At 43.1% G+C, this 12,260-nt stretch overlaps 1 protein-coding gene across 5 annotated transcripts in view; it reads left to right on the top strand.

The window, feature by feature from the left end:
• HEATR4 (HEAT repeat containing 4) overlaps positions 1-12,260 on the top strand; it is a 57,811-nt gene that overhangs the window by 7,943 nt on the left and 37,608 nt on the right. For all 5 annotated transcript variants that reach the window (XM_019496519.2, XM_059722931.1, XM_059722930.1 and 2 more), the window contains 5 exons: positions 1,268-1,455; positions 3,557-3,697; positions 4,954-5,154; positions 8,809-8,952; positions 10,344-10,532. In XM_019496519.2, the coding sequence (XP_019352064.1) occupies positions 1,268-1,455; positions 3,557-3,697; positions 4,954-5,154; positions 8,809-8,952; positions 10,344-10,532 (863 nt within the window). The remainder of the gene's footprint in view (positions 1-1,267; positions 1,456-3,556; positions 3,698-4,953; positions 5,155-8,808; positions 8,953-10,343; positions 10,533-12,260) is intronic.

Genomic DNA, 12,260 nt, shown 5'->3' with positions numbered 1-12,260 from the left:
AAATTAAGCTGATTAATTCTTGTGAATTAGCATGGACTTTAAGTGATTTTTTGTTCATTTACTCTCCAAAGAAGGTGGAGAACAATTGATCACTAGCTCCTTTCTGACAGTCTTTTACATATGGAAGTAGTAGTTTAATGTTTGCCATTACTCTTCTCTTTTCTAGATTAAACAAAACCCATTCTCTCAGTCTTTCTTCTTAGGCCATGTTTTCTAAACCTCTTATTCTTCTAACTCTCCTCTGAACTATTCCTAGTTTGTCTACATCTTTGTTAAAGTATGGTGTCCAAAAATGAACACAGCATTCCATCTGAGGTGTCACCAGCATTGAGTAAACCAGAGTACTTTTTCCCATGTCTTAACTATGATGCTCCCAGAATGATGCTTGCCTTTTCTGAAACAGCATCATATTCAGTTTGATATTGTGTAAAAGCTAGGTTCAAGTAGGGAGTACAATGAATGAAGTCAGTGACCACCTACTGGGTGCATTTACACAAGACATTTACTGTGGATCTGCCTAAATAACTCCACAGTAAAGTCTGAGTGTCTACACATCAGCCACAGTAAACTAATTAACTTCACCATGGTTAGCACTTGTAAACATAAATACTGTCCTATGGCTGTGTTTAGTGCACAGCAACACGTGTAAACATTGATGGGGCTGGCTGGGACACGAGGCTGCTTCAGTGTGGGTGGGGCTGCCTGCTGGCTAGTCCTGCACTGGAACACCCTTGTGGCCCAGTCAGCCCCTCTGCAGCACATTGATCCAGGTTGGAGCACCCCAGGCTAACAGGTTGACCTCCTGGGCCTCCTGCCAGAAAGGGCTGCTCTGACCTGGCTCAGCATCCTGCACTCCCAGGCGTATATGTAAATGCAGCACCCATGAGCAATAATCTCTGGCATGTTATGTGCTGGAATTTACTGTGTTGCACTAATTTAATGTATAGACATGCCTACCGAGAAGAAATAATATTGAAATACTGCATTTACTGCACACTATAGAACCTCTGCACTGAATAAAGTGACTATTGGCAAAACATGTGATCAAGTACCAGGGCAGCATATAAAGCAGAGTTAATATCACCCATAGTACTACAGGTAGTCCTGGAATGTTGAGTTTACCATGCTACCTGAGATTGTGAAAATTAAAAAAAAGTCCATTCACATACTGAATCTAGTATGTCACTGCCCTTTTCATCTAGTTCAATAACTAGATGAAAAGGGCAGTGTCCTTTCCCCCATAAACATTCCCACTTTATGCCTGCAGGTTGCCTGCTTATTGCACAAGAGTTCTGCCAGCAGATGACCCTGTTGGTTACAACAATACAGCTGATGAAACAAAAAGGAAGTGTCTTAGACCAGCATCCCCTATGAAGAAGTGGGAACGTCCAACCTCCTGTCTGAGGAAATACACATACGCTGCCAAGAATGCCTTTGAACATGAGCTTTACTTTGGTAATGCAAACAGACCCTGCTACAAATTCCTGTTCATACTTTAATGCAGTAGGCAAGGAATCCAATACACCTATTGAGGGGTTAGCATTTACTCATAGGATTAGCCACTTTGAGTCAAGTACTACCTACTAAAAATACAGGTAATTACTGTAATAGTTGTAGGAGTTACCCAATATTAACATAGTTGTTATCTAGGATGAAAAATGTTACTATCTCAAAGTTAGACTATTGAAATGTCTATATGGAGCACCAACTCCTGCCCATTTGGTGCAGAATGTGTTTCAGCCTGCTTGGTAATTACCTGCCCACCTCCCTGCCCATATGCATGGTTCAGTGGCTGTGGGGGGTACCTGTCTACATGCATGGTGCAGCAATGGAGAGGGAGCTGCCCATCCATATGGTGCTGGGGGAGCTTGTTCCTGGGGAGGTGAGAGGGGCCTGTGGCCCCTGTGATGTGCAGCCCCTGAGCTTGTTGCTCATTTCACCAGTGTTTTGTAGTCTGCACTGGCCTTCACTTAGCTTCAATAATTGGTTTTTATCCTTAAGACACCTACATTATTTGGATCTGACAGAGAGACAGTTCCTGTGTGATACTGCTGTAGAGGTTATGGAGCTAACGCCCAACTGGTTTAACATGGCTAATGAACGGTTTGCGCCATGTGGGGTCTCTGACTAGAACTCATTCCCTTCATTGGCTCTCCAGAGTCCAGGTTTGGTGATAGTTTTAGCATATACTTTCATCTGTCTTCCAAAATTTTTGAGGATGAGAAAAAGTAGAAAATACTAAGTATTGAGCATTTTGAGGACTTTATATTATTAGATATCATTTGGGAATTATGGCTGATTTTAATGAACAACTAGTTGCTTGGACATTTATTTTAAATCAGGGCTGTCCAACTGGCAGCCCACGAGGGCTAAATCTGCAGCCCCTGGGATCCCCCAGTCACCACTCCTATTACTGCTTTGGCTGCTATGGCCCTTGCTCCAGGCTCCTCCTTGTTTCTCTGGCTTTCACTTCCTACCCCTGACTCAAGAGAAGGGACAGGGTAGAGCGATGTGGCCATCAGTGCTCGGGGAGCTCATGGTACACTGCAGCAGGGTAACCCACAGCCAAGGAGGTGGAAGGAGGGGATCCACCTGACCAGCCACCTGTCTGATGTAGTGATGGGGAGCACCTGCCCACCACCCTGCCCATATGCATGGTGCCGTGGCTGTGGGGGGTGCCTATCTACATGCATGGTGCAGCAATGGGGAGGGAGCTGCCCACCCATATGGTGCTGGGGGAGCTTGCTCCTGGGGAGGTGAGAGGGGCCTCTGGCCCCTGTGATGTGCAACCCCTGATGATGCAGCTTCTATAGTGTGTGGCTCTCAGCTGCTAAGATGTTGGGCAGGTCTGTTTTAAATAATTGACATTTGTCTATGGATTGAGGTAGGATTTTCTTAAGGGGGCACCATCAATCTAATCAGACTGATGTCTAAAGTGTTTGTGTTTTATGATCACAATAATACTTACAATCACAAGAATGGAAAGGAAGTAGAGAAGATTTTTCTCTAATTTTCCATTTTGTTCACTGAATGTATTTTTCAGCACTTTGTGAACAGCAAGAATTACTCTTTCTCCTGTGGAACAAATTAGCTTTTCCTATTCCTTGCATGGGTCTTTCCCACAGCAATAGGAGCAAGAAAAACCATGTTTTAAAGAAACACAAGAATGTGATTGTAAATCAAAAAGGTGGCAGGAGGGTGGAGTACCTGAAACTATTTTTAAACTTTTTTGCTGACCAGCATTCCAATTTTTGTGAAATAAGACTCAAGAAATTAGTTAGTTGGTTCCAAAACTGACTTTATTGCTGAGATGGACTACTAGACACAATTGTAATATCCATTGCTGAAATGGAGCCAACAGCTCCAAAGTCGCACCTACATTTTAATTTATGTAATTACCGGTAAAAACAACCGTCCCGCCCAAAGACTGCGTTGTGATGTCTTTTCAGCAATAGCTGTCCAAATATATTCTCCCATACCTACCAGGGAAATACATCCCTCTTTGATATATGTTTGTGCAGTTCTCATGTGATTATTTGTTGCTGTGTATATTTAGGGACAGTCAAGATTGTCCATCAGATGGACAAGAGAGGAAAGGATTGCTTCATCCTAGAGAATCATGATGAGTATTACAAACACCTCCAGCAGCACTTTCCAAGACCTCCAGTGCATTGGAGTTTCCAGCCACAAAAAGGAGGTAGGAGATCCATGGACCAGTTTGTGGAATCCTGAATGGTTTAGAACATTACTTCTCAATATTTAGATCATTGTTCTTCAAAGGAGATTGCTAAGAGGTAGTCACTCCTATTCCCTATCTCCGACTTTCTGTTAATGCAAACTGGCTTGGCCACTTGCAGTTCAGTCCTTGTTGACAGCAAGAGTATCCCTTGCACAGTTGCTGCCTAGCTTGGACATATGATGGGATCCTTAGGATGCTTCAGTCTTCAGAGATGTTAAAAAATGCTAAATTCACATCTTAGTAAAATGCCAAGCCAAAGTATTTTGAGAATATGCTGTCTGAGATGTAACTTAATTATACTCAGAGGACAATTTACAAGTCTACTTCTAGCCTAACATTGCCACTGTTTTGTCTATAGCAGCAGCTGCCAACCTTTGCAAGCCATGGGCCAAAACAATCTGGCTCCAATCCAGTGTGGACCAGATGGCCTTGAGTGGGGTTTGCCTGCACCTATCCTGGGGCCAGGCAGCTGGAAACTGTGCCTTTGCTGCTTTTCTTAGCCCCCTGCTCCCCATCTGTGATGTGAGTACAGTTTCCAGCCAAAGGAGGGGTGCACCATGGTCAGGCACCTGGGAACTATGCCCATACTGTTGCTGCTACTTCTCCCCACTCCACAACTGCAGTGCAGGGGCAGGTCCCAGCTGGTGGGGAGCTGTGCTGGGGCCAGGTAGCTGGAAGCTACATCCGTAGTGCTGCCACTTCTCCCCATAACTTCCTCACTACAGCACAGGTGCAAGTAGAAGCTGCCTGACCCCAGGTCAGTTCCTCACCAGCTGGAAGTTGCACCCCCAGTGCAGCTAGGGAACTGGGTGGGGCTGTGCTGCCCACCCCCAGCACAGCTCCTGACAGCCAGTCCCAGCATGGGTACAGGCAGAGGTGAAACTTTCTGGCTTCATGAGCCAGATCCAGCATGCAGGCCTGATGTTGCTGACCTCTGATCTATAGGATCCATCCAGGCTTCTAGATTATTTTTCCACCACCCTAATGTTTTCTAGAAAGAACATAAGACAGTCTGTCTCCTCCACCCTATCAAAATGAAACTAAATCTACAAACCATTCAATGTCAGTGGGGTTAACAAGAGAGGCTGAATGTAGATTGCTCTTTATTTTAGGAAATGCCAAGGTTTGTGGTTTTTCTAACCTGACCATTCTGCAGGAGGGACCTTTTGCAGTAGGTTTCTGCTAATCTCTTTCTAATAACATTGCCTGAGCAGCTCAGAAGCCTGAGAAGGGAGCTTTCCGCTGGACTGCTCTGCCTACCCAAGCTGATGATTTTGTACAAAGGGGCCAGGAGCCACCTCAGGCAAAGACCAGTAAAGGGAGAAAAGAGCCCAAGGAATCTAAGGCAGGCCTGCCTGAAGATATGCACATCCTCAGAACTATGTTGGAGCAGTGGAAAAATGCTTGGAAGCTGAGTGAGTAGACAGCCTAAACAAGCCTGCTAGTCAATAGTAGTTAAAAGTTAATTAATGGTCCCAGGGGTTTAGGTTGTAGCTGTGTTTGTCTAAGGATATAGGCAGACAAGGTTTCTTGGGTGAATTTGATATCTTTTATTAGACCAACCCAAATGGTTGGAGAATAGTTATTAAGCAAGCTTTCGGGTTCAAAAACCCTTCGTCAGGCTAAGGACGCTGCAGCAGTTGCTGCGTGCTCTTCCTGGATGGAATGAAAAGTAAACAAGCCAGGGGCTGGGCTGGGCTGGGGAGTCAGTTGCCAGGCAGATTGTAATGTATCAAAAATCCAATGTCTATGTTTAGTCCCTGATCTCTAGTATCCAGCAGGTTGATGAAATGGAGCTCATAGGCTCGTCTCTGGGATGTGTTGTGTAAATTTCCCTTGAGGATCAGGACTGAGAGATTGGAGAGAGAGTGGCCCTCCTGTGAGAAATGTGCCCCCACCGGTAATTGCGTGTTTCTGTCTTTGATGGATTTCTGGTGTGCGTTCATTCTAGTGCGCAGTTGTTGTCTGGTCTCTCCTACATATCTTCCATCAGGGCATTTGGTGCTTTGGATGAGGTATACTACATTCCTGGAGGTGCAGCTGTAAGATCCTGGGATGCTGATAGCTCTGTTGTGGGGTGTAGTAATAGTGGAGGTAGTGGAGATGTGGGGGCAGGTTTTGCATTTCTTGTCATGGCATGGTCTGGATCCTTTTGGTGTGTTCTGGGCTTGAGGAAGTTTGCTTCTGGTGATGAGGTTGGCGAGGTTTGGTGCTTGTCTGAAGGCTAGGATGGGTGGCTCTGGGAAGATTTTTTTAAGAATAGGGTCTTTTTCTAATATGGGTTGCAATTTTTTGAGGATTTTCCGTACAGGTTCAAGGGATGGGTGATATGTCATAACCAGCGGTGTGCGATTTGTGGGTGTTTTTCTTCTGTACTGCAGCAGTTCTTCACGTGGTATCCAGGTGGCTCTTTCAAACGTGCGATCTACCTCTCTGGAGGAGTGTCCTTGCTGGGTGAAAGCCTTTTTAAGATTGGTGAGGTGGCAATCCCGGGTGTTCTCTTCAGTACAGATGCGGTGGTATCTGAGGGCTTGGATGTATATCACAGCTTTTTTGGTGTGTTTCGGGTGATTGCTGGTTCTGTGCAGATATGTGTGTTGTTCTGTGGGTTTCTTGTATACTGTGGTCTGTATTTTACCCTTCTGGATACTGATCATTGTGTCTAAAAAGGGGATGTTGGTACTGGAGTATTCTAAAGAAAGTCGGATGGAGGGATGGTGACTGTTGAATTTCTGGTGGAACTCAATTAGAGATTCCCGGTTCTCACTCCAAATGATGAAGATGTCATCGATATATCATAAGTACAGCAAGGGTTTGATGGTGCAGTTCTTGAGGAAGTCTTCTTCCAGGTGGCTCATAAAAAGGTTGGCATACTGTGGGGCCATTTTAGTGCCCATAGCTGTTCCCATCATCTGGAGGAAGTGTTGATTATTAAAAGTGAAATTGTTGTGTGTGAGGATGAAGTGTATAAGCTCAGTGATGTCTTTGGGTCTGTATTCTGGGTTGTAATCTTGTTCCTGTAGATATGTAAGGCAGGCATGGATGCCATCCTGGTGTGGGATGTTGGTGTATAGGCTGGTAACGTCCATGGTGGCTAGGAGTGTGTTGCTGGGAAGGTGGTCTATGTTTTTAAGTTTCTGTAGCAAGTCTGTGGTGTCTTGGACAAAACTTGCTCTGTGGGTGACAAGCGGTTTTAGGATGGATTCAACAAAACCTGATATTTCTTCAGTTAGGGTCCCATGGTTGGATATGATAGGTCTGCCAGGGTTCCCTTGTTTGTGGATTTTAGGGAGAATGTAAAAAGTCCCTGGGTTAGGTAGTGGGGGGATCAAGGTCTGTAGTTTTCCTTGTAGTCGTGATGGAAATGATTTGATGGTATTGTTGAGTTTTTTGGTGAAAAGGGGAGTAGGATCTTCTTGTAGGTCTTTGTAGTAGGTGGTGTCAGAGAGCTGTCTGTTGGCTTCCTTTATGTAATCCTCACGGTTTAGGATGACTATGGCTCCTCCTTTATCTGCTGGTTTTATTACTATTTGGTGGTTAGATCTTAGAGATTCTATGGCCTTTTTCTCTGGTAGAGAGAGGTTGTTGTGGTGGCGCGTGTTGCTGATTATTTCATTGTTCATTCTTTCCCTGAAGTAGTCAATGTAGCGGTCAAGGTTAGGGTTTTGTCCATTGTGAGGTGTCCAATCTGATGTTTTTTGGGGTTTTTTGGCATTGATCTTTTCTTGAATGTTGTCAGAGGATGAGTTGTTGTTGGGAGTGGGTTCAGTTTGGTTGTGGAAATATTCTTTGAGGCGCAGGCGTCGGAAGAATTCTTCTAGTTCTCCACATCGAAGTATTTTATTAGGGTATTTTTCTGGACAGAAATTTAGGCCTTTAGATAGGACAGATTTTTCAGTTTTGGTAAGCGTGTGTGTGGAGAGATTGATAATATTTGTGGGTTGGTTGCTGCTTGCAGTTTCATCAAGTCTGAGGTTGGAAGGTCGTAAGGTGTTGGTGTTGTTCCTCTGATGGTTGTTTTGTGGCTGGGGAGCTTGTTCTTGGAGTAATTTGTCCCATTTCTTCTTTTTATGTAGGATGAATGCTGTAGAAAGTTTTTCGTAGTCTCTTTGTATCTGCTGTATATTGTCAGGGAACATGCATGGATTTCTATCTTTTAAGTTGTTGTAGTGTATGACGATTTCCTTCCTGAGTTGGTCTCTTTTGGAGTAGAGTAGGTGAAGTAGATGATTTCTAATTTTCTCTGAAGTTCTTCTGCATAGCTGTGCAGCATATTTGGAGTTGTGTGTAGTAGTTAGGGGATTGTAGATGTTTAGTCCTCGGGGAATGAAGTTGTGTTTCTTGCAAAGGCTTAGAAAATATATGTCGCTGTTGAGTCTGGCTTCTTTCTTTTTCATGTTGTACAGTTTCCATTTCAGATGGCTGAATTCGATATCTTCCATGTTGCAGGGGTTCAGGTTGTAGCCGTGTTGGTCTAAGGATATAGGCAGACAAGGTTTCTTGGGTGAATTTGATATCTTTTATTAGACCAACCCAAATAGTTGGAGAATAGTTATTAAGCAAGCTTTTGGGTTCAAAAACCCTTCGTCAGGCTAAGGACGCTGCAGCAGTTGCTGCGTGCTCTTCCTGGATGGAATGAAAAGTAAACAAGCCAGGGGCTGGGCTGGGCTGGGGAGTCAGAAAGGATCTGGCAGTTTCAGACTTCTCCTCAAACACATTTTCCTATTCATAGGTTTTTAACAGTAAATAATATCTGTGATTCTCAGAGGCCATGTGACCCCCTCCTAGATACTCTCCAACACTGTCCAGTGTGAATGAAGCCAAAGGTGGGGTTTCTATCAGTTCCTTTCAGGGAGATGTCCACAGCTACTGGATTGGTTAGAGCAGAGGTTCTCAAACTTTTTCTTATTGTGTACCCCCTTCCAGATTTACCAGCTTCCCATGTACCCCTACCAGTATACATTTTAGGTTTTTTAAATGTAAGTTTGGGAACCCCTGGGTTAGAGACTGTATTTCTTTATTATCTTAAACACACTTTCTTCTGTGCCTGTTTCCTTATCATTTCTCAGCTCCCCAGTGGCAGAATGCAACTATAGAAGGCTTAACAAGGGCTCTCACGGATATACACGATGTTGTTTGTGTCTCAGCTATAATAACTTGTGCATCTGCAGTGGTGGAACAACCTAGATCAGACACTAGCAATCAGGAGTCAGGTAATAGAAGTCTCATGGCAATTTACACTTTTCACGTGAGGAATTGTAGCACTCTTACAAGACACTGATTCTGAATAAAAACAAAGGGAGTCACTTGATCTTTCATAGAATCATAGGAAAGTAGTGGTGGAAGGGACTTCACAAGGTCATCTAGTCCACTCTCCTGCTCAAAGCAGCATCGTCCCTGACTAAACCATTCCAGCCAAGTATCTGTCCAACCTGTTCTTGAAAACTTCTAAGGATGGAGATTCTACAATTTCTCTATGTAGCCTGTTCCAATGCTTGACCACCCTCATAGTCAGAAAGTTCCTCCTGATCTCAACTTAAACTTCTCCTCCTGCAGTTTGAGGCCATTGCTCCTAGTCCTGTCCCATGTGGTCAAGGAGAAAATCCTGTCTGCATCCTCTCTGTAATCACGCTTCAGGTATTTGAAGATTGTTATGAAATGCCCTTCAGTCTTCTCTTCTCCAGAATAAATAACCCTAGTTATTTCAGTCTTTCCTCATAAGTCTTACCTCCCAGGTCCCTAGTCACTTTTGTTGCTCTGTGCTTGACTCTTTCCAAATTGCCCACATCTTTTTTTGAAGTGTGGGCCCCAAAACTGGACATAGAGTACTGCAGGTAAGGCCTCATTAGCACTGAATAGAGTGGAAGAATTAATTCCTTTTATTTGCAAGTGACATTCCTATAAGTACAACCTAGTATGCTTTTGGATTTTTTTCTTTTTTAAATTTGTGAACATTATTCATATCTGTGTAGTATGACATCACTGGCTGCCAATAATAATATCATCCCATTTATTCCCAGAATTCTACAATCATCTCATCATTACTTAAGTGTTCAATTTCAAGTGTTTTGAAAATAAAATGAATTGAAAATATTTAATTTCTGACCACATATCCCTCTCCTCCAAGTTTTACCCCCTACATCCTCAGAACTGATAGCCTGCATATATTGAGATGAAGCCATGTGTTTTAACCACAGAGAAGTGACCCAGCAGTTAAAACACATGGTTAGGAATGAGGAGTCCTGATTGTTGTCCTAGGTTTGCACAGACTTCTTCTGGATCCTTGGACAAGTTACTTAACCTCCCTTTGCCTGTTTTTTTGCACAAATTAGGGGTTTACTATACACCCATTCTTTACTATCTTGCCTGGGGCTATAAGTCTTAATTCAATGTTACTTGTGAAACAATGAAAGCTTCTATTACCTTCAGGTGGAAGGTACTAGAGAAGGGCAAAGTACTATGGTTGAAGATACTTTTGTAAAATGAATATTTTATCAAATACTCCATATTGGAACTGAATGGAAAATAGACTTATGTGTTTCCACTGTTAACAGAGGGTGGGACAATAAAACTACTGTCTTATTCAGAGCTCCATTTTCTTCAGTTGTAGAAATAGATGGCACTGGAAAGGTTCCAGAAATCCAGGATGTGCCTGAAGAACTGCAGCCTTTACTGAAAAAGACCCTGAGGCATGAGAGTGCCCATGTGAGAATGGCAGCAGCCGTGTGTCATTATGCCACAGGGATGAGGAATGAGGAGGCTCGAGCAGTCATGCAGGATGCTCTGGTACATGGTAAGGGCTTTACTGTTACTTACTTGTCTTGTTAACTTTTCTCCTTCACTGTCATTAACCTCAAAAACCCTGTTTGCAACCATCCTGTTCCTTCTGGGAAGGCTAGATACAGCTGCCTCCAACCCAATTGATGCAATTCAGTTTCTAAACAGAGGAGGATCACTGGAAAGTGAGAATCTTTCACTGTTCTGAGTGCAGTGCCTCTGAAAGTTCCCAGTCCTGAGTTTTGGAATTGGCATCCTTTGCTAAATTGTCAACACTTCCATGCACAAATGTCATGTTCTGGTTCAAGATAGTTAGTAAAGAACGAGTGCAGGGTTCCGTAGAAGGCCTAAGGAACTGATTTGGTTTCATCCTTGAAAGATATTAAGTCTTTCCCATAGGCACATTCTGCTTTACAACACAGAAACAATATGGATATTGCATTCTTTAATCTCAAGAGTTTCAAAGTACTCAGTGAGTTAAATGTGCAGCTGCTTCTAGACTGGAGCATGGCAGTTGTTTAACTGTGCACATCAACCTTGTATTTTTATAGAGAAAGTGAACAGTATTGTACCCAGGTGACATCATACCATGATGCTCTGAAAATAAGTTTGTGGCCTACACAACTGCATTGAAACCTTTGTTGATTACTCTTTTGAAAAGAGGAAGAAATCTGGCATTTGTGATTTTTTTTTTTTTTTGCTTTGGGAAAAGAGGAATCAGTTTAAAGCAACTGTTACTGGAATTCTGAGCTTATCATCCACTTCCCGTGGTTATGCTTTTTCGTATTTAATGGCCTGGCTGAAGCAGTGGCATTTGCTAAGTGCTCTTTAATGAACTAAGGTTTGATTAATAATTTTTTTTTTGTTACCTACTATCTACGTCTTTCAAACCTCTCAGAGACCGTTATTAATCCCACTGTATTTAAGGATGATCTGAGATAGAGATTAGCTAGTTCTCTTGTACAAGGGCACAGAACAAGTCACTGGATAACAAAATAATAGAAGCCTGGACTTTTAGTTATCAGTTCCTCCTTTCTGGTGTTGACCAGAATAGTTGACTGTCTTCTACAGGTGAACATCAATGCTGTTTACATGTCCATCTTAGATGGTAACCTTAATTTATGAACCTAAAATGTAAACTGGCCTCCTAGTTTTCTATATGCTTGTAATTAATGTTAGTCAACAGTCACCTTCTTTTTCCTTATCCACTTGGGTCTGACCACTGCCTGAGGTAAAAGAATCTTAAAGATCATCTACTCTGGCTGTTCACACATATACCACAGCCACACAGCACATTGTGACAGGAGAATCACAGTATACCCTGTAATTTGCCACAGGTAAAAAAACAGGGGAGACATGTGTATTGCCAGTGCCCTACCACTGCAGCGTTACAGAAAATATAAACAAAACAAAAGACAAAAGTCTAATGGATGTTCTACTTGGGCTTTGGCCCTTCCCAAGTTTAGGGACCGCTTGTCTCTTGTCTTTTAGTTTCAATGCTAATACTTTCCCTCCTGTGGGAAATTGGTAGAGAGAAGCAGAGTTCCAGCTCAAGGATGCTCATAATGATGTTTTCTAACACCCCTTGCTCCCCCAGGTTTTTCTTAGTCTGAGCTGAGAAGTTGCTTCCCATCTGCTCCCATCATTTCCAGCACTCTTCCCTTCTGCCTGAGCTGCAGTCTTTAAGCTAGTTGTTGCTACCTGACACCTATGGGTGCATCTTCATTGCTTCTGCTGTGTTCTT

The sequence above is a fragment of the Alligator mississippiensis genome, chromosome 2, assembly GCF_030867095.1.
Source record: "Alligator mississippiensis isolate rAllMis1 chromosome 2, rAllMis1, whole genome shotgun sequence".
Taxonomy (NCBI): Eukaryota; Metazoa; Chordata; order Crocodylia; family Alligatoridae; genus Alligator; species Alligator mississippiensis.
The sequence above is the reverse complement of the archived record's forward strand: the minus strand, read 5'-3'. Positions and strand labels throughout refer to the sequence as shown.